General features: G+C 43.6%; 1 protein-coding gene across 6 annotated transcripts; it reads left to right on the top strand.

Annotated features, from left to right (window-relative positions):
- Nucleotides 1-6,866: 6,866 nt before the first annotated feature.
- On the top strand, nt 6,867-17,468 carry tdrkh (tudor and KH domain containing). Of its 6 annotated transcripts, none has more exons than XR_002949303.2 (17): nt 6,965-7,003; nt 8,006-8,048; nt 8,365-8,479; nt 9,322-9,479; nt 9,562-9,653; nt 9,772-9,988; nt 11,446-11,582; nt 11,670-11,783; nt 11,980-12,172; nt 12,378-12,544; nt 12,793-12,968; nt 13,092-13,308; nt 13,459-13,569; nt 13,659-13,713; nt 15,248-16,351; nt 16,597-16,673; nt 16,875-17,468. XR_002949303.2 is itself a non-coding variant. In XM_042305555.1 (16 exons), the coding sequence occupies exons 3-15, from the start codon at nt 8,406-8,408 to the stop codon at nt 16,650-16,652; spliced, it is 1,767 nt and encodes a 588-aa protein (XP_042161489.1). In that variant the 5' UTR covers nt 7,388-7,861; nt 8,006-8,048; nt 8,365-8,405; the 3' UTR covers nt 16,653-16,673; nt 16,875-17,468. The 6 variants fall into 6 exon arrangements, 2 of the variants coding, with proteins under 2 accessions (XP_024242142.1, XP_042161489.1); XR_002949304.2 differs by lacking the exon at nt 6,965-7,003 and adding an exon at nt 7,369-7,861; XR_002949302.2 differs by lacking the exon at nt 8,365-8,479 and having other exon boundaries at nt 6,867-7,003.
- The last annotated feature ends 45 nt before the right edge of the window (nt 17,469-17,513 follow it).

The raw sequence follows: 17,513 nt of genomic DNA, 5'->3' as shown, positions 1-17,513 counted from the left end.
GTTTGATCCTTGTGTACATACTGTTTTTCCCACCAGAGTTCTACTGAGGGACTGTGGTCTACTCAAGCTAATAAGGTTTCGTCAGTGGTTTTCTAGATTAGAATAGCCTCGAGTTCTAGAGCATCCCAGGGTATTCTGAAGGTGCTTCATGTCATCCAGTTGTCTTTTTACTGGCCTGTGTGCTTGTTTCTGCATTCGACAACAACAATGTGCAAGCTGACTTAGTCCGCGATTCAATCCGATCACGCTTGTAGACAATGCTGCTTTCAAAGGCAATGGTACCGCGTTCGTGGAGATCCCATTTTAAGGTTAAAGCTGCAGACCTCGGCTCAATTGGAAATGGCCTATGTCAAGCGCTGAATGGTGCTTTCGGATTGAAGCCTGGCCTAAAGGCAGAATTATTGAGACCCGCCAGGCTACCTGTCTGTAGGGTGATCATATCAGTAGACCCATTTGAACTCTACAAATGATGACTAGCTACAGATTGACCGGCCACTGCTGTTCTATTTTCATTGTTGTTGTATGTTATTTTCACAGCTTGACGTGTTGATCTTCTTATCCTTGTTTCCCAAATGGCATCCTATGCACTTCGGTCTGGAGTTTTTCCCCCGGTTGTATCACGAGGTCAGAAAAAAACTCCTGTGCCCCAGTCAAACTGTATACGTTTGATCATGCGTGGTGCGCCCACACCTCTCTCGACTTCTCACCACGTGCTCTGGTATTGGTTACCCCTCTCTGTTTTGAATGCGGGCTACAATGCTCATACATTATATTGACATGGGGTCGGAGCAGGGCCCAAGATGGCATAAAAACATGGTGCCTACTTTTTTTTTTTTTTTTTTTTTTTTTTAGATTAACACCTCAGGATCGGGCCTCGCACACTTGTGGTCTTCACAGGCTCCCTTTGGTTGGTGCGTACTTTAAGTGACACTATTTCATAGAAGAGTTGGTAGTTGCATGGTCTGCTAGATCTGTGTGTGAGGTAGATGTCATGTAAAAGCACTGGACTACGTAGAAATCCTTATTGAATGAACAATGTAGCTATCTTAAAAGGGAAAACAGACTGAAGATGTTGGTTTTTGTACAATAGAATGCATCCACACACTGCACATAAGTACATTTCAATCCATTATTTAAAAAAAAACATGTATTTCCCATATATATGACTGGACACATCTACTCATTCAAGGGGTTTCTTTATTTGTACTATGTTCTACATTGTAGAATAATAGTGAACTTCAAACCTATTAAATAACACATGGAATCATGTAGTAACCAAAAAAGTGTTAAACAAATCAAAATATGTTTTATATTTGAGATTCTTTAAAGTAGCCACCCTTTGCCTTGATGACAGCTTTGCACACTTTTGGTGTTCTCTCAACCAGCTTCATGAGGAATGCTTTTCCAACAGTCTTCAAGGAGTTCCCACATAATAAGCACTTGTTGGCTGCTTTTCCTTCACTCTGCAGTGCAACTCATTTCTAACCATCTCAATTGGGGTTGAGGTTGGGGGATTGTGGAGGCCAGGTTATCTGATGCAGCACTCCATCACTCTTCTCCTTGGTAAAATAGCCCTTACACAGCCTGGAAGTTTGTTGGGTCATTGTCCTGTTGAAAAACAAATTATGGTCCCACTAAGCACAAACCAGATGGGATGGCGTATCACTGCAGAATGCTGTGGCAGCCATGCTGGTTAAGTGTGCCTTGAATTCTAAATAAATCACTGACAGTGGCAGCAGCAAAGCACAATCACACCACCTCCGGCAGGTAGCCTAGTGGTTAGAGCGTTGGGCCAGTAACCGAAAGGTTGCTGGATTCAATCCCCAGGCTGACAAGGTAAAAATCTGTCAATCTACCCACGGTTCCCTGGGCACCAAAGACGCCAGCCCCCAACAACTCTCTGATTCAGAGGGGTTGAATTAAATGCGGAAGACATATTTCAGTTGAAGGCATCCCCCTTTCCTCCATGCTTCACGGTGGGAACCACACATGCTAAGGTCATCTGTTCACCTACTCTGCGTCTCACAAAGACCAAATATCGCAAATTTGGACACAGACCAAAGGACAGATTTCCACCGGTGCATTGTTCATGTTTCTTGGCCCAAGAAAGTCTCTTCTTATTGGTGTCCATTAGTAGTGGTTTCTTTACAGCATTTCGACCATGAAGGCCTGATTCACACAGTCTCTGAACAGTTGATGTTGAGATGTGTCTGTTACTTGACCCCTGTGAAGCATTTATTTGGGCTGCAATCTGAGGTGCAGTTACCTCTAATGAACGTATCCTCTGCAGCAGAGGTAACTCTGGGTCTTCCTTTCCTGTGGCCGTCCTCATAAGAGCCAGCTTCATCATGGCTCTTGATGGTTTTTGGGACTGCACTTGGAAGAAACTTTCAAAGTTCTTAATCTTTCTGATTGACTGACCTTCATGTCTTTCAGTAATGATGGACAGTCGTTTCTCTTTGCTTATTTGAGCTGTTCTTGCCATAATATGGACTTGGTCTTTTACCAAATAAGGTTATCTTCTGTATACCAACCCTACCATGTCACAACACAACTGATTGGCACAAACGCATTAAGATGGAAAGAAATTCCACAAATTAACAAGGCACACCTGTTAATTGAAATACATTCCAGGTGACTACCTCATGAAGCTGGTTGAGAGAATGCCAAGTGTGCAAAGCTGTCAAGGCAAAGGGTGGCTACTTTGAAGGATCTAAAATCTAAAATATATTTTGATTGGTTTCACACTTTGGTTACAACTTGATCCCGTATTAGTTTGTCTTTACTATTATTTTACAATGTAAAAAAAAATAAAGCCCTTTGAATGAGTGTCCAAACTTTTGACTAGTTTTGTGTGTATCTAATATATATTTCTCATGTCATTGCTTACATGTATGCAGAAATAAGACCTTATAGATGCCAAGTCTTGGTCATGATATGGTTTCAGTTTTTTAATGTTTTCAGTTTGAGTATGCAATGTGAACTCAGTGGAGCTTGGCCTGCAGGTGTTTTTTTTCACTACACAGATCGACCTAGACACCTTCTTACCACTCTTCCACGACCCAGCTCCAAATTGACCCCTAGATATGTGTAGATCTGAAAGGACTGGATCAGTGTAGGCAATACGGGCTGTAGGTGGATTGGGGTGGTGTTGAAGGTACAGGCTGTGGGTTGATTGGGGTGGTGTTGAAGGTAGGGGATGTAGGTGGATTGGGGTGGTGTTGAAGGTAGGGGATGTAGGTGGATTGGGGTGGGTAAACAGCAGTTTTGGTGGAACAACCAAGGCTCTGGAACTTTGTCCATATTAAAATGCGTAAAGCTGAACCTTGTGTCAATTGACTTAAAATGTGAGACTTTGGTGAATTGATAAACGTATATATTTTTAAAGATGTATAATTGTTTGTTTTTTTGCAAAAATATGTCATATGGTATTTTTAAATAAATATTCCACCTAACTATATGTATTCCACAAATGAAAAGCATCCAATGGCCTCTGAGATACAACAGGGATGTCCTGTGCAGAATTAAGGCAGGCTGCTTGAGGCTTAGAGAAGGACATGTTGAGAACGACTATAGAAAGCACTTATTAAAATGTCTTTGAATAATAATATATGGGAGAGCAACTATTTAATTTAATTCAAAACTAGATAGACTAGTATTCTGACCCTATAAATCAGAGCTATGGCTTTTACAGTACCATAGTACAGTCAAAGATGTGCCTCTTCATCTCTGATACAGTACACAGATTAGACAGAAATTGGTTAACAGCGGGTCAGTAACCAAAAGGTCACAGACTAGGTGAAGAATCTGTTGTGCCCTTGAGCAAGGCACCTAACCCTAATTGCTTCTGTAAGTTGCTCTGCGTCTGCTAAATGACTCAAATGTAAACCTCTGGCGACCTGTCGTTCAGGGCAGGTGGGGCAGAGATCCCACATTTTTTGTAAAAACAATGTTGGGCTTGCCTGTTTTGAATGTAATTTTTTTGCATTAATACGTGTCACATCAATTTACAAACAATGTATAAAAAAAATATAATTGAGTTAATAAAGCCGTGTACGAACATGATCTCGTTTTTGTGTTCTTGAGTAGGGCAGATGTAAAATGCAGGTGTTTCAGCCCAGCTCAGTGCTTTCTGTGGTGGTAGGGCAAGCCAGCAGAAAATACGGAGCGTTGTGCCTTGATTGGCTCAGTGTTCTGTTACTCATGGGGACACTAAGTCACTGCTAAAGTCTAAGGGTAGAGTTCAAGTTCAAGCACCTTAGCCAAGGGGCTGCCATAGAGTTACATCAGAAGTGTCCATCCAAGAAGGCTCAAGGTCATTGGCCACAGATAAAATGATGTCAGATCATGTTATATCTACAGTAGCTTTGATTGGACTGATCATTTCAAAATCATACCTTTAAAATCTTAGCTGTCCATCATGAATCAAGTCGACAATCTACTGGCAAATACTTCTTAGTCCTTGTCACATGAAGAGAAATAATGAAAACAAATTATAGATCTTTTATTTTACCAGGCAAGTCAGTGAAGAACAAATTCTTATTTTCAGTGATGGCCTAGGAACAGTGGGTTAACTGCCTTGTTCAGGAGCAGAACGACAGATTTGTACCTTGTCAGCTGGGGATTTGAACGTGCAACCTCTCTAACCACTAGGCTACGCTGCCGCCCCGGCAGATAAAACGTATCGGTGCGGTGCTCATCGGCCATTGGACATAAAAATTACACAAGTTGGAAATTGCAAATTCAACAATGAGTAGTTTGGAAGGAATCAGCAGCTAACTGCAAGCATTGCAAAGCAATCATTAGCCTGCTATTCAGTGGAGTGGCTGTGTGGTCCCAAGTCTAAGATTTAAGGGTCTCTTTTTCTAGTTTAAAATCATAAACATTCAACATTGGCCATGCTGTCAATGTAGCATGATTTGTGCCAGGCTCAAAACAACTTAACTCGGAACTACAAAATCTGACTTTAGTGAGTTCAAGACAACTGGGAACTGACATCATCATGATTCATCCTTTTTTTTTTCTTTTTTTCTCGAGGTCCCACTTGAAAGCACAATAAATCCAGAGAATGCCAGACTTTGATGACAAAGTATGATGACAAAATTTTCCCATGAAGGACCGCCATGCCACCTTCCTGTTCAAGTGAGCTCAGCACCACAAGGTGAGTCCAAAAATGTATTGTATGCTGCTGCATACATTATGTAATATGCCAGGGAGATATGTCTACTGTAGTTTAGAAAGTAATTCTAAGTGTATGTTGTGTAGTAAGCTATTAGTAGCCCATGTGCCCATGTGCCTCACCCAAATAATGTGGTCTATTTTCACCTTTTAATTTCACCTACCTGTTTTTGAGAAAAGTAATCGTTGAATATTGTAAGAGCTTTTATTGTCTGCTTATATGCAGACCCCTTTATTTATCTTATGGTTCTGACTTGGTTTACAGGGGGAATAATGTAAGAACGGCCCATGTTCTAAATTCTGGAGCTGTACATTTAAAAAGTGCTGAACAAATAGTTATATTGGCTATGTCTGTCTTAGATCGCTCATTAATGTCTTAATCCAAATTACGGATTGCCTCTTATCCGCTTGTCTTCCCTTTATGCCATAGTTTGTACATCAATTGTCAGCAGAAACCACATTCGTTTAAACAAGTCAGCCATTTCATCTATGCTTTTTTTAAAGGCAGTAAATGAGGCCGAGTTAACGGTTTCGCTGCCAGACAAGGCTCCGCTGATAGCCTGGTGTAGCAGTGGAAAGGTGTTAGGGCTGTTTTTGGGACTCTGCTGTTGGGACAGCTTTATGTAGGCCCTAACAGTTTGTGGGCACCGTTTGTCAACGTTATAGTGCACTTAGTGTATTGTGTTGTGTTGTGGCTTTGCTGGCATGCATCCCACTTTTTATTTTTATTTTGCCTCACCAAGATTTACATGCTAAAATCGCCACTGAAACCTCATGATTTAAAGGTCTTGGATGAAAATTAAAAGCCATCACTGCCCAATCATCCTACAGTCCGGTCAAAAATTGTCACCCTTGACCAAAAAAATACTGTAAAATAAATAACACAAGTATTGAGCTATATTGTATGCCATTTTAAAAAAAAATAAGATTTTATACTACTACAATTGCTCAGAGAAAGAGATTTTGTTTGTGCACTTTACCCAGCATCAGGACATTTTAGCCTCAGTTGCCTCTGTCAGGAGGCTGAAACTTGCCCGTAAGTGGATCTTCCAGCAAGACAATAACCCCAAACACACATCAACATTCACAAAGAAATGGTTAATTGGCCACAAAATCAAAAGTCTCCAGACTTGAAACCCATTGAAAACCTGTGGTTTGAGTTGAAGAGCAGATGAAGAATATCAAGGATCTGGAAAGATTCCGTATGGATGAATGGTCTCAGATCCCTCCCAATGTGTTCTCCAACTCATAAAACATTTAGGAAAAAGGCTCAGTTGCATTATTCTCGAAAGGTGAGGTATTGAAAACAGGTGCAAATAGTTTTGACACTTTTCTATTACAGAATAAATATTACTTGTTAAACTAAATCTATCTGAGCAATTGCGTTAGTATAACAAAATATAATTCCCCCTTTTTTTTGCATACAATATAGCTCAGTATTTGTTATTTAATACAGTGTTTTTTGCTCATCTTTATCAAGGGTGGCAATAATTTTGGACCTGACTGTACACGTGCAACAGCGTGCGCTGTATGTACAATATATTTATTTCATTGTTTTTTCTGCAACATCAATTCACCTTCTGGAGGACAATTTGAACATTTGATTGGTGATTGGTTATTTTAGGCCACAGCTCTTCCCCCAAAGCATGACCAACCGAGCACCTCGGCTGTGATTGGCTGAAATCACCAGTATTCGGATTCTTAACCAACCAGTCAAATATCATTGAGTTTGCCTTGATATAACATTACTTACGTCCGTCCATGCGTCGAGTTGGAACGGAGAAGATTTTTGAAGAGCGGTCAAAGGACGAGCGAAGGTGTTTTTGTAAGTGTCAACGATAACTAACACTAGTTTTGATTGCTTTTAATGTATTTGACATTGATGATCATGTTTGACATATCGAATGCTGCTAGACAATGTCACTGCGACTCCGTTTGCACCAAATGACTTGAGACCTCATTCTGAGTGAGTTAGCTAGTGTCGGTACACTGCTTTCCAAACGGTCACTGCCCGATGTCCATCAGATGCATATGCGTTTTGCCGGGTGTGTAGTCCGCATTTGCCGTACATGTGTTTAGCTGTTCAACTAGATAGCTTTTATATAGTTGGAGTCTGTACTTCCGTTTACCACCGCACCATAAAGCAACGCACGAGTTGAAAATATTGAACGCATGTGGTACACAGAACGCATCGCAGCCTAGTGCGGCACTCCAAACGTAGCGTTACGGGCTTCTCCATTGCAATGAAGGACTAACGCCTGAAAGGAAATAATGATTTGCATCCGCATGTAACTTGAGCATATGTCTCAAAGGAAATGAAAAGAATGTTTGCTTTTTGAACGTCCTCGTTGAAAACCAGGTTCTCTACGCTAGCATCTGTTTGTGGTCTCCGGCGCTAAATGTTTTTACACGACGCAGTACATTTTGAGTACTACGGATTAATTGCTGCAGCGGTACCTAGTCCCGATTGTGGCGATGCTTTCAATTGCCTGTACAACATAGTCACGCACATTTTACTTAGACAAGGAATGTCTAGTTTTTAAGTCTGAATACAATTTATATTTTAACATAGTCTGCCGATTGTCCGTGAGGTTGGACCCACTTCGATATGCGGGTCTCTGTGTGGTAATCAGGTCATGAGCAAACATCTTAAAGCACGTGCACAATTTGGATGTACATGCAGGTGAGGCATGCAGCATGCATACTGAACTATGTCTTGCAGGTGTTTTGCATGGTATTGCCCATGTCAGGTGAAAGACATTTCAACATCAGTACTGGCGCTCTAAAATGCTGGGTAGATAATGCTTTCCTGTGGCTATTGTCTCAGATTTCGACCAGCTGAAGGACCAACCCCGCAGAGAGCCAGTAGAGTAAGTACAAATGTAATTGTATTCAACATTCTGGCTTGTAAGTGCTTTATTTGACTATATACCAATTACCATCAGTCTGATTTTTATTAGGCAAGCTAGCTTCCTGCATGCAGCAGGGTCACTGACATTCAGCCAAATTCCAAACAATAGTCCAGCTCAGCATGAGTGTATGATCAAACTTAGTCCTTTCCACAGTTGCAAGCAGGTATCTACAGTCTCTAGATGGTGCCAAATACTTCATTTTTGCTGTAAAATGAGCCACTTGCTGATAACCTCTTACCTGTCTGTCAATTCTCCTGGTTGGTGAACTCAAAAGAGCCCAAATTCTAGAGGAGTGACATTGTTTGGGTTGCCAAGATGGACGTGGGGAACCTGGGGATCTCTCAGTCCCAGGTCTTTCTCAACTACAGCCCGCGGGCCATCCTGTCACAGTGAGACGACACACACGCCTCAGTCTGCATGGTGTGACCGCTATAGCTGCCTCAGGCCTGAGTGGGCCGTATACACCACACTGTTGGGTTACGTATGCCCCGAAACCGAGTCGAATCCTTTCAGTTCTACACTATAGTCTCCTTTCCAGTCCGGTCCTATTTCAGCACAAGCAGCAAATGCATTAACATAAATGGACTTGGACCAGTTACAAAGATTAGAAAGATGGACGTATTTATCTGTATAGTGTTTCGGGCCTCATGTGGTCTACTTCTAATGGCAGGAGTTGAGCTGGGCCCAACTGTGGTGTTTGTTGCACAGCTAACAGCACGTCTGGGTTCTGTCTGCAGCCGCCACTCTGGGCTGAGGCCAAAGGCAGTATGCTCTCTGCCCTATGGCTGAACCGTGCTTTGTGTGTGTTCGTGCTCAGTGGCTAATCACATAGGTTACTATTGTGTGTGTTGGTTTGATCTGAAGGAATGCAGTAGCCTACATCAGACTAGTGGGGCGATTGCTTCACGTTCCTATCTCCACGGTATAGATGTTGAGGGAAATGGTGTTATTCCCTCTTGCTTTGGAATAACTGTTTTTATTTTGCCAATTTCAATGGTAAGTATAATTTAGCCAACTGGTTTGTACGCTCACAATTTCACTGCATGGCTTCTATGGAGCTTTCAGGATGTGCAGTTTCCAACAGCAAATGTGTCGTGTGGGAATGGGTGCCACTTTCAGGAGGCCATTAAACACATGCTTTTCAGGTGGAATCCGACGTCTGTCTAGGTAATCTGAATTATGACGTGTTCTACTTGTCTAAGTGGTGTCTGACGTAACATGCTTTGTGTAGGTGGAGTCTCTCCCTGGGCACGCGGCGTGTGATGGAGGCAGTGCGGGAGGGCCCTAAGAGCACCCTGAGCTCTGGTAAAGTTGTGGCTCTGGCAGCGGGGCTGTCTGTAGGAGCGACGGTGGGATACATAGTCTACCGGCAAATCAAAAGCACCAGCTGTGAGTCTCGCATCTCGTTGGTACTCGATAACCACCTTTTACACTATGGGTTATGGAGTGGTGTCTTCCTTTTATTTTATAGCTCCGCTTGCTAACACCGAGGAGTCCAGGATGTCGGTACCTCTGGAGGTTTACAGGACTATTACCAAGTACCAAGCCTCCTTCCTGGACCTGGTCAGTGACCTACCAGCCCACCTGGCCCGGTTGTCTTACTATTTCATCATGATGTCAGGCTCTGTGTGACGGTGTGGAGGGTCTCTTCTCACCTGTCCCTCTTTTGCCCTCCATCCAGGTGATGCAGAAGTCCGGTGCCCGCGTGAGGGTGCTCTCTGAGTCTTCACAGGCAGGCGAGGGGGAGCAAAGTTGCCAGAATTCCGTGTGTTTCCTGCTGCAGGGCTCACCTCAGCAGGTGCTGCTGGCCAGGTGTTCCCTGGAGAACCTGGCCGCAGACTGTGAGACCACCACTGACGTCATGGAGGTACCCCAGACTGCCTTCGGACGTATCATAGGTAAAGAGGGTGTTCTACATGCCTGTAAAGAAACTGCCATGTCTAGGTTAAGAGGCTAGGGGGCAGTATTTTCACTTTTGGATGAGAGGCGTGCCCAGAGTAAACGGCCTCCTACTCTTTCCCAGATGGGAATATATGCATAGTATTATTACTGGTGTATAGAAAAAACTCTGAAGTTTCTAAAACTGTTTGAATTATGTCTGTGTATACCAGAACTCATATGGCAGACACAAACCTGAGAAGAAATCCAAACAGGAAGTGAATACTCAATATAGAGAACAGTGCCATTGGATGTCCATGTTAGATCTGGATGAGCATGCACTTCCTAGGGCTTCCACAAGATGTCAGTCTTTAGATTCTGGTTGAATGATTCTACTATGAAGGAGGGACTTATAGTAGCTCTTTTGGTGGGTGGTCTGGTAGAAAGCCTCGGTCTCGTTGCGCGCGGTCACGAGAGCGTGTATTTGCGCTCCAATGCAATTCTTCAGACAATGAAATTCTCCGGTTGGAACCTTATTGCTGATTTAATGTTTAAAACATCCTAAATATGGATTGCATACATTTGACTTGTTTCTACGACCTGTAACGGAACTTTTTGAGCTTTTGTCTGGAGGAATTGCTTGTGCTTTTTGAGGGTTGAATGCTGGGCTGAACAAGCTAACAAGTGGCAAAATTCTGGGCTTTATGGAACAAATCAGTCATTGTCGAACTGGGATTCCTGGAACTGCCTTCTGATGAAGATATTCAAAGGTAAGTGAATATTTCTAGGTTTTTTTGCCGCTTCTGTTGAGACAAATGGTGCCTTTCTTTGGGTTCTGAGCACCATTTTCAGATTCTTTCTGTATAAATAATCTGACACAGCGGTTGCATAGAGGATACATTTATCTTTAATTTTCTGTGAATAACACTTGCATCTTTTATCAATGTTTATTGTGAGTATTTCTGCAAAATCACCGGCTGTTTTGGAATCAAAACATTTCTGCACGTAACGCGCCAATGTAAACTGAGATTTTTATATATACACATATGCACATTATCGAACAAAACACACTACATGTATAACATGATGTCCTATGAGTGTCATCTGATGGAGATAATCAAAGGTTAGTGATTCATTTTATCTATATTTATGCTTTTGTGACTGAAATATCGCTCTGTGGTGTTGAATTTGGTGGTCATCTAACAAAAATATATGTTGTGTTTTCGCTGTAAAACATTTTAAAAATCGGACACGATGGGTAGATTAACAAGATGAATATTTTATATTGATAATAATATTTTATGTTAAATATTTTAAATAATATTTTTATCAGCTGAATGGGAGGGCGTGTTCCCTTCAGGGAACTCCTTGTGCCCCCCCCTAGCCCCAACAGGTTTTAAAAGCCTTGTTCCAGTTCTCACCGTTTCATAGGTAGAAATCGTATGAATGATTTGAATTATATTACTGTGTGCTTCAGGTCGTGGAGGGGAGTCTCTGAAGCTCATCACCAGGACAACAGGAGCAAGAGTCCTATGTCCCAGGGAGAGGGGGCGGGGCCTAGAGAGGGGCATGGTGTCTGTCACAGGGACGAGACTGGAGGTCAGACGGGCCAAGGTAAGGGCAAGAATGTTTATGTTCTGCAGTGTTATGACCAGCTATGTACCTCACACTTAAACAATGTCATGTTAATTATTCTTATAGGAGCTCATCCTAGAGAAGGTATTTGAGGATGAGGCTGTAAGGAGGAGGATAACCCAGTCCTCGGCCCTGCGCCAGAAACGAAGACCCTTCGAGCCCCAGGGTCAAGGGTCTGAGGTAAACAAAGGTCCAACGCGTCACTTTTCTGGAGTGCAGAAGTCCTGCTATAGTAGTCATGTAGTGACCCATACACCCTGATGCTCTAACACATTCCTTTAATGGTTATTAACCTAATATAGGGGTGTATTAGAGCATCTGGCTGTATGGACTCTACTCTGTTACTACAGAGGTCACTGAGATCAAACCCACACAGGAACTGAAGCTGGAGGAGGCTCCACAGTCTCTCTGGATGGAGGAAGGGAGGCTGGTCCATGCTAACGGTGTTCAGACCGCAGTGAGAGACCTTGCCCAGGATAGAGGAGAGACCGTACAGCTGGCTACAGAGGCACGAGAGGATGACGATCTTCTGTCGCCCGACTCCCTATCAGATGTTTCTAAATTTGAAAGTGAGTTTTGATGTTCTGAGTTCTGGGATAGTTGTAGCCATTTTGAAATTGGCTGTACAATACTGAGATGGATACAGGTGCTCTCCCATTGACTCTGCTGATTTTCTTAATCATTGACTACGGAATGAGATTTCCTATTCTCTGCAGCACAGACTATGTAATGGTGTGTATGTTCATATTTTCTCTCAAATATATATCTCTCCAGTTCCCAGCCCAGACCTGAGCTTCCAGCCAGATGAGCACCTGGAGGTGTATGTATCGGCGTCAGAGAACCCCCACCACTTCTGGATCCAGATCCTGGGGGTCCGCTCCCTCCAGCTGGACAAACTTACTGCCGAGATGAGCCGCTTCTACAGCAACGGCACCCTGCAGGTCAGTCATTGCTTGTATTCTTTAGACACCAAACAGGTGAAAACGGACTGAAACAGGAAGGGACTGTCTTGTCCATTAAGACATGCCCATTTGTTTCCCGTTGCCTGCCTCAATGAACACAACTGTCTAGATTCCACCTACAAAAAAACCATTGAAATAGTCTGCTCTAAACACCATTCTACATTGCAGAGATGTTTTTGACACTTTCTATAGGATTGTCTGTGTTGAGACTTGTGTTACTCTTCCAGGAGCAGCGAGTGGAGACCATCGTGGTGGGGGACATCGTGGCAGCTCCGTACCGGGACTACGGCACCTGGAACAGGGCGAGGGTCCTGGGGGTGATGGGCTCTGGCCTAGTGGACCTCTACTATGTCGACTTCGGAGACAATGGAGAACTACCCAGGGATAGTCTCCGAAGTATGAGGTGAGGGGTCAGAAAGAGCTGGACGATAGTCCAGCGTTCCTAGTTGTATTAATAAATCATAGATGAAAGTGTTCTCTAGTGGCTCTTTGGCTAATGTTTTGTCTTCTCTCATGCCCCTTCTAGAAGTGACTTTCTCAGCCTACCATTCCAGGCCATCGAGTGCAGCCTAGCTGGAGTCAACCCTGCAGGTGACGTGTGGAGCGACCAAGCCCTGGATGACTTTGAGCGCCTGACGTATGTTGCAGAGTGGAGACCCCTGCTGGCCAAACTGTGCAGCTACACCCACTCTGAGGTCTCCTCTTGGCCAAGTGTACAGCTCTACGACAACACCGAGGGCAAGGTCCGTACTGGACTAGGATGGAAAATGGCTGTCAACTGTCACTCACTCACACTTTCTCTCCTCCTCAGGCTCTTATAGCCCTGTCATACTTTTTTCTTCCCCTATGATTGTCAACATTTGAACTTCCTGATCTGGTGGTCTCTCTGTCAGGCTGTAGATCTAGGAGAGGAGATGGTGAGTCTGGGCCATGCTGTACCTAGCCAAGATAATGGGAACGGGGGTGGCGACAGGGACGACCCTGGAACACTACAGAGGATGCTGGTAAGAACACCAGGCAGAGGAGAGGGACCATCAATTAGAGATGAAGATTTCAAGTACAGAAATATATGACTTAACTGTGTTCCTTTTAGGATGATGTGACTGGAGCCACGTCGGAGCTAAGCCTGTCCTGCATCAGCTTATCAGGTGGGTATACACTGAGGGTTCCATTCAGTAAGTAAATCAACAAAAACATTTAAATGGAATATGTTCTACCTGAGCGAGTGAAATAACTCATGTTCCTTTTCAATGCATTTATTTGCTTTGTTGAACATGACACGGGCTGTTGCGGTGAATGTATTTGGCGGTCATGAAGGCAGTCAAATTCCACATGTAGTTAGGCTTCTCTAAGCTCTGATGCTGCTGCTGGTCATTTGCAAGTTTGGTAGGCTACTAAGTGCATGGTACTCAGCGCTCCATTGTCCCTCTAATCACTGACATCAATGCAAATGTATTAGCAAATCTAATCAAACACTTGTTGCTCAACAGACTAGACCTACTATTTATTTCTCAAATTTCCTAATGTTAAGCACATTGCTTCTCTTCACAACTGGAGCATAGCCTACCTGGCAGGCATGAGTGTCCTCCATTTGCTTTTTAAGTGCGTAGATATATAGTTCAAGTCGGAAGTTTATGTACTCTAAGGTTGGAGTCATTAACTCGTTTTTCAACCACTCATCAAATTTACAGGAAAAACTAACTATAGTTTTGGCAAGTCGGTTAGGACATCTACTTTGCATGACAAGTCATTCTCACATGACGGAGAGCCGTGTGAAACACTTTGGGTTGTGCAGCACACATACGGAGAAGGTCACTCCGGGCCGAAAAATACATGTTTATTTTTTTAGGTACATTACAGCCAAAAAGGGGGATTCCGCCAGGAAATTCGAGGCATTCGCAAGCGCTTATCAAATTGTGAATGAGAGACTATTGGAGTGTACAGCCTGTGCAAAAAAACAAAGCAGAGCTCATGCCTTTCAATTGACTTTTTCAAATCATTAGTCTCATACAGCCTTACAATGTATTAAAACAGCCCAACGTTTGTATGAAGTTACATTAACTCTAAATTAAGCGTATAGGAATATCTATTTCTTTGTTAACCGCTCAACACAGAATACCAACATGTGCAAACCCTCAATTTGCAGCTAATTTATGTTATTCAGCTTTTGTTTAATTGTATTCTTCATACTATAAAATAATTTGATGGAATTCTAAGCAAATCTTGTCTGGTAAATGAACTAGTGTAGCCCACAGCCATTTGGCATAGCCTCATCAGGACCTAACATAAGGACAACTCAGAGTATGCTATTCTGTTCTTCTGAAATAGACTACATTTTCTTCATGTCATGCCTCCTTAGACCTGTCTAAAATCAATAATGAAGGTGTAGGCTATATTACATGGATTTATTAGGTTTTATAGTGGGTTGTAGGTTGTGTGGAAGCCAGGAGATGCTAAATGTTTCAAGCAAATAACAAGGTAATTAACAATCTTGACAATCACCGGCTGATGCAATTTCGTGACCGCCACAGCCCTATACACGGCCCTAGAAAATCAAATCGTTGTCCCCAGGTGTTTTCTCTTTTCGCAGTGTGACCAACTCCTTTTGGCAACACATGTCTTAAGTTACAGGCCATCAGAATGATGAGTGGGTGTTAAAGCTGGCCACACTGTCATTCTCAGGCTCTCTGAGCCCTCTGGAGCTGCAGCGGGCTGATGTTGATGACAGCCCCTCTGGGTTTGGCTTTGGGCTGACCCACTCCACCCCGGCCCAGCGAGCCCTGGTGGACCTGGTTTCCCACATCCTGGAGTCCCCCAGCCCCTCTGAACACCCCCTCTCCCCAGACCACCAGGTCCCGGACGAGCGCTGTCACACACTCAACCGAACCACCAACCTCTACAGCTTTTCAGTGCCCCAGCTGCAACTCACACACACACTTCCTATGTCCTCCTGTACCTCTTCGTCTACTTCCTTGTCGCCTCTGGAGGTCGTGACCTCTGTTTTGGGTTCGGTCATGCTGAGTGACAACGTCTTCCTGGAGGGCTCCAGTTATGACGGGGATGAGGAATGTGGCATAACCTCGTCTTCCGGAGAAGTGGAGACAACTGGGGGAAACTCAACTTGGTGGTCGACTAGAGGTGACAGTCTGGAGGAGGAAGTGGACGAGGAACAGAACAGTGAGGGGGCCATCGACATCGGTTCCACTCCTACCTTCCCCACACAGAGGCACTTGTGGCTGGAAGAGGGCAGGCATGGGGGTGGTGAAGATAGCACTGAAAGTCTTAGTGTGGTTGTAGTTGGCAGTAGTTTCAGTAGCAGTGGGAGTGATATTATCTATATGGGGTCAGTGGCGCCTGCTTGGGAGAAGGGTCAGGCTGTGTCCTGCCCTAATGTTGATGGTGGCAACCCACAGAGGACGAGGAAAGAAACAAGATTACCGTTCCACCTCTCTGAGGAGGCAATGGACATGAATGCCCTGGAAAGCCAAGCTGGAATGTATGAGAAGACTGAGGAACAGAGAAACCGACTGGACGAACACGAGATGGAGGAAGTGAAGAGTCCACTTGGGGAGGAGTCAGGATCTGAACACAGGAACGAACCTTCAGCGGGATTCCATTCATCAGAGGAGTTTGGGACGGAGAGTGGAAAATTGGGTATTGCAGAGCGGCCACCGCATCAGAGGAGTGGTCTGCGAACCGCCGAGCAATCCAACTGCACTGAAGTAAATGACAGGAGAGCGAGCCCTCAGGAGTTATGACCTATGAAGGAGTCTATCCCAAACAGAGGTAAAGCTGAATTTCAGAGGGACTCCACTTTTCACAACTAGGGTTGATTCGTCACATGGCTATTGTGTGTCTTTGGGCCTGCGTCACTCCTCAATCACCAAGGCACTTCCTGTTGTTCATCAGGGGTCGTGTGGAACACTGTCTGGACAATTCACTGAGATGTGGTGGTGAATTAAATGTGTAACCAGAATGACGATGCTTATTTATTAGTTGACCTAATGTGTGTTTTTATATTCTTGTTTCAGAAGTGGCCTCAATCTCAGGAAGCGTTGATGATGTTCTAGAGGACGAGTTCGTCTGAGACCAAAGACAGACTTGTCAAGTTCCGTATACCCTTCCCTGGTTTCTGTAATGTTTTTGTTAAATATGCACTGATTGTAATTGATCGAATTTAATGATGAATGGATACAAATTCAAAGGCTTGACTTTTTGTTAACATGTCTTTTTATTGGATGTGTGTAGTGGGATGTGTTGTACTAAAATTGGCCTGTTAAATGTTTTCCTCACCTTCGCTTTCTTTCAGCACTGACCATCCACTCTCTGCATCAACTCCATGTTATGAAGTGGACACCTTCCCTCACCCCCACGCCACCAACCCCCTCGTCCTCTTCATGAAGCCTTACTTGACTCATGCTGAATCCCAAATGAACCATTAGCCCCGTACTCCTTGGCATTTTCTGTTTTATCTGAAACAATTGGATAATTTTTTTCAAAACCTCAGCCGGCAAATTTAGCCACTTACCATGTGGCCTGAACCAATCTGATCACTACTGATCTGCAGGAATGGTTAGCATCTGCAGACTGTGCAGCAGTTCTCCCAGCCAATTTCATTGAACTGTGGTCTTTCCCTGATACGGGTTGATTTGGGTTATGCCTTTCATGCAGTTATGCTTTGCTGCTATGTGTTTATTGTTTAAGTTGCTGAGGAGAAGAGATGGAGGAAAAAGAAGTCGAATGCCAGTATTGTTTAAGATAAAGCACTGTGCTAGGAGTCGTTCGAGCCCTATATTAGGTGATTGTGGCTGTTAGAACAAAATCAATCTGTAAATTAAAATGTAAGCCTCTGTACTATTGTGCGTTAGTTTTATGTTGTGAAAATAAAGATATTACACTTAAATATGTTAAATGTCAGAATGCTTTTCTGATTTGATTTCAGAGTATA

This window comes from Oncorhynchus tshawytscha, linkage group LG24 (genome assembly GCF_018296145.1).
Source record: "Oncorhynchus tshawytscha isolate Ot180627B linkage group LG24, Otsh_v2.0, whole genome shotgun sequence".
In the NCBI taxonomy this organism is placed as follows: Eukaryota; Metazoa; Chordata; class Actinopteri; order Salmoniformes; family Salmonidae; genus Oncorhynchus; species Oncorhynchus tshawytscha.
Note: the sequence above shows the minus strand (reverse complement) of the source record. Positions and strands in the feature narration are given on the sequence as shown.

Excerpts from the sequence above, each read along its gene's own strand:
- tdrkh (XM_024386374.2), top strand. The coding sequence starts at position 6,940 with ATGCGTCGAGTTGGAACGGAGAAGATTTTTGAAGAGCGGTCAAAGGAC. Across the intron at positions 9,989-11,445 it reads TGCCTTCGGACGTATCATAG|GTCGTGGAGGGGAGTCTCTG; the intron begins GTAAAGAGGGTG and ends TGTGTGCTTCAG. Across the intron at positions 12,173-12,377 it reads AGATGTTTCTAAATTTGAAA|TTCCCAGCCCAGACCTGAGC; the intron begins GTGAGTTTTGAT and ends ATATCTCTCCAG.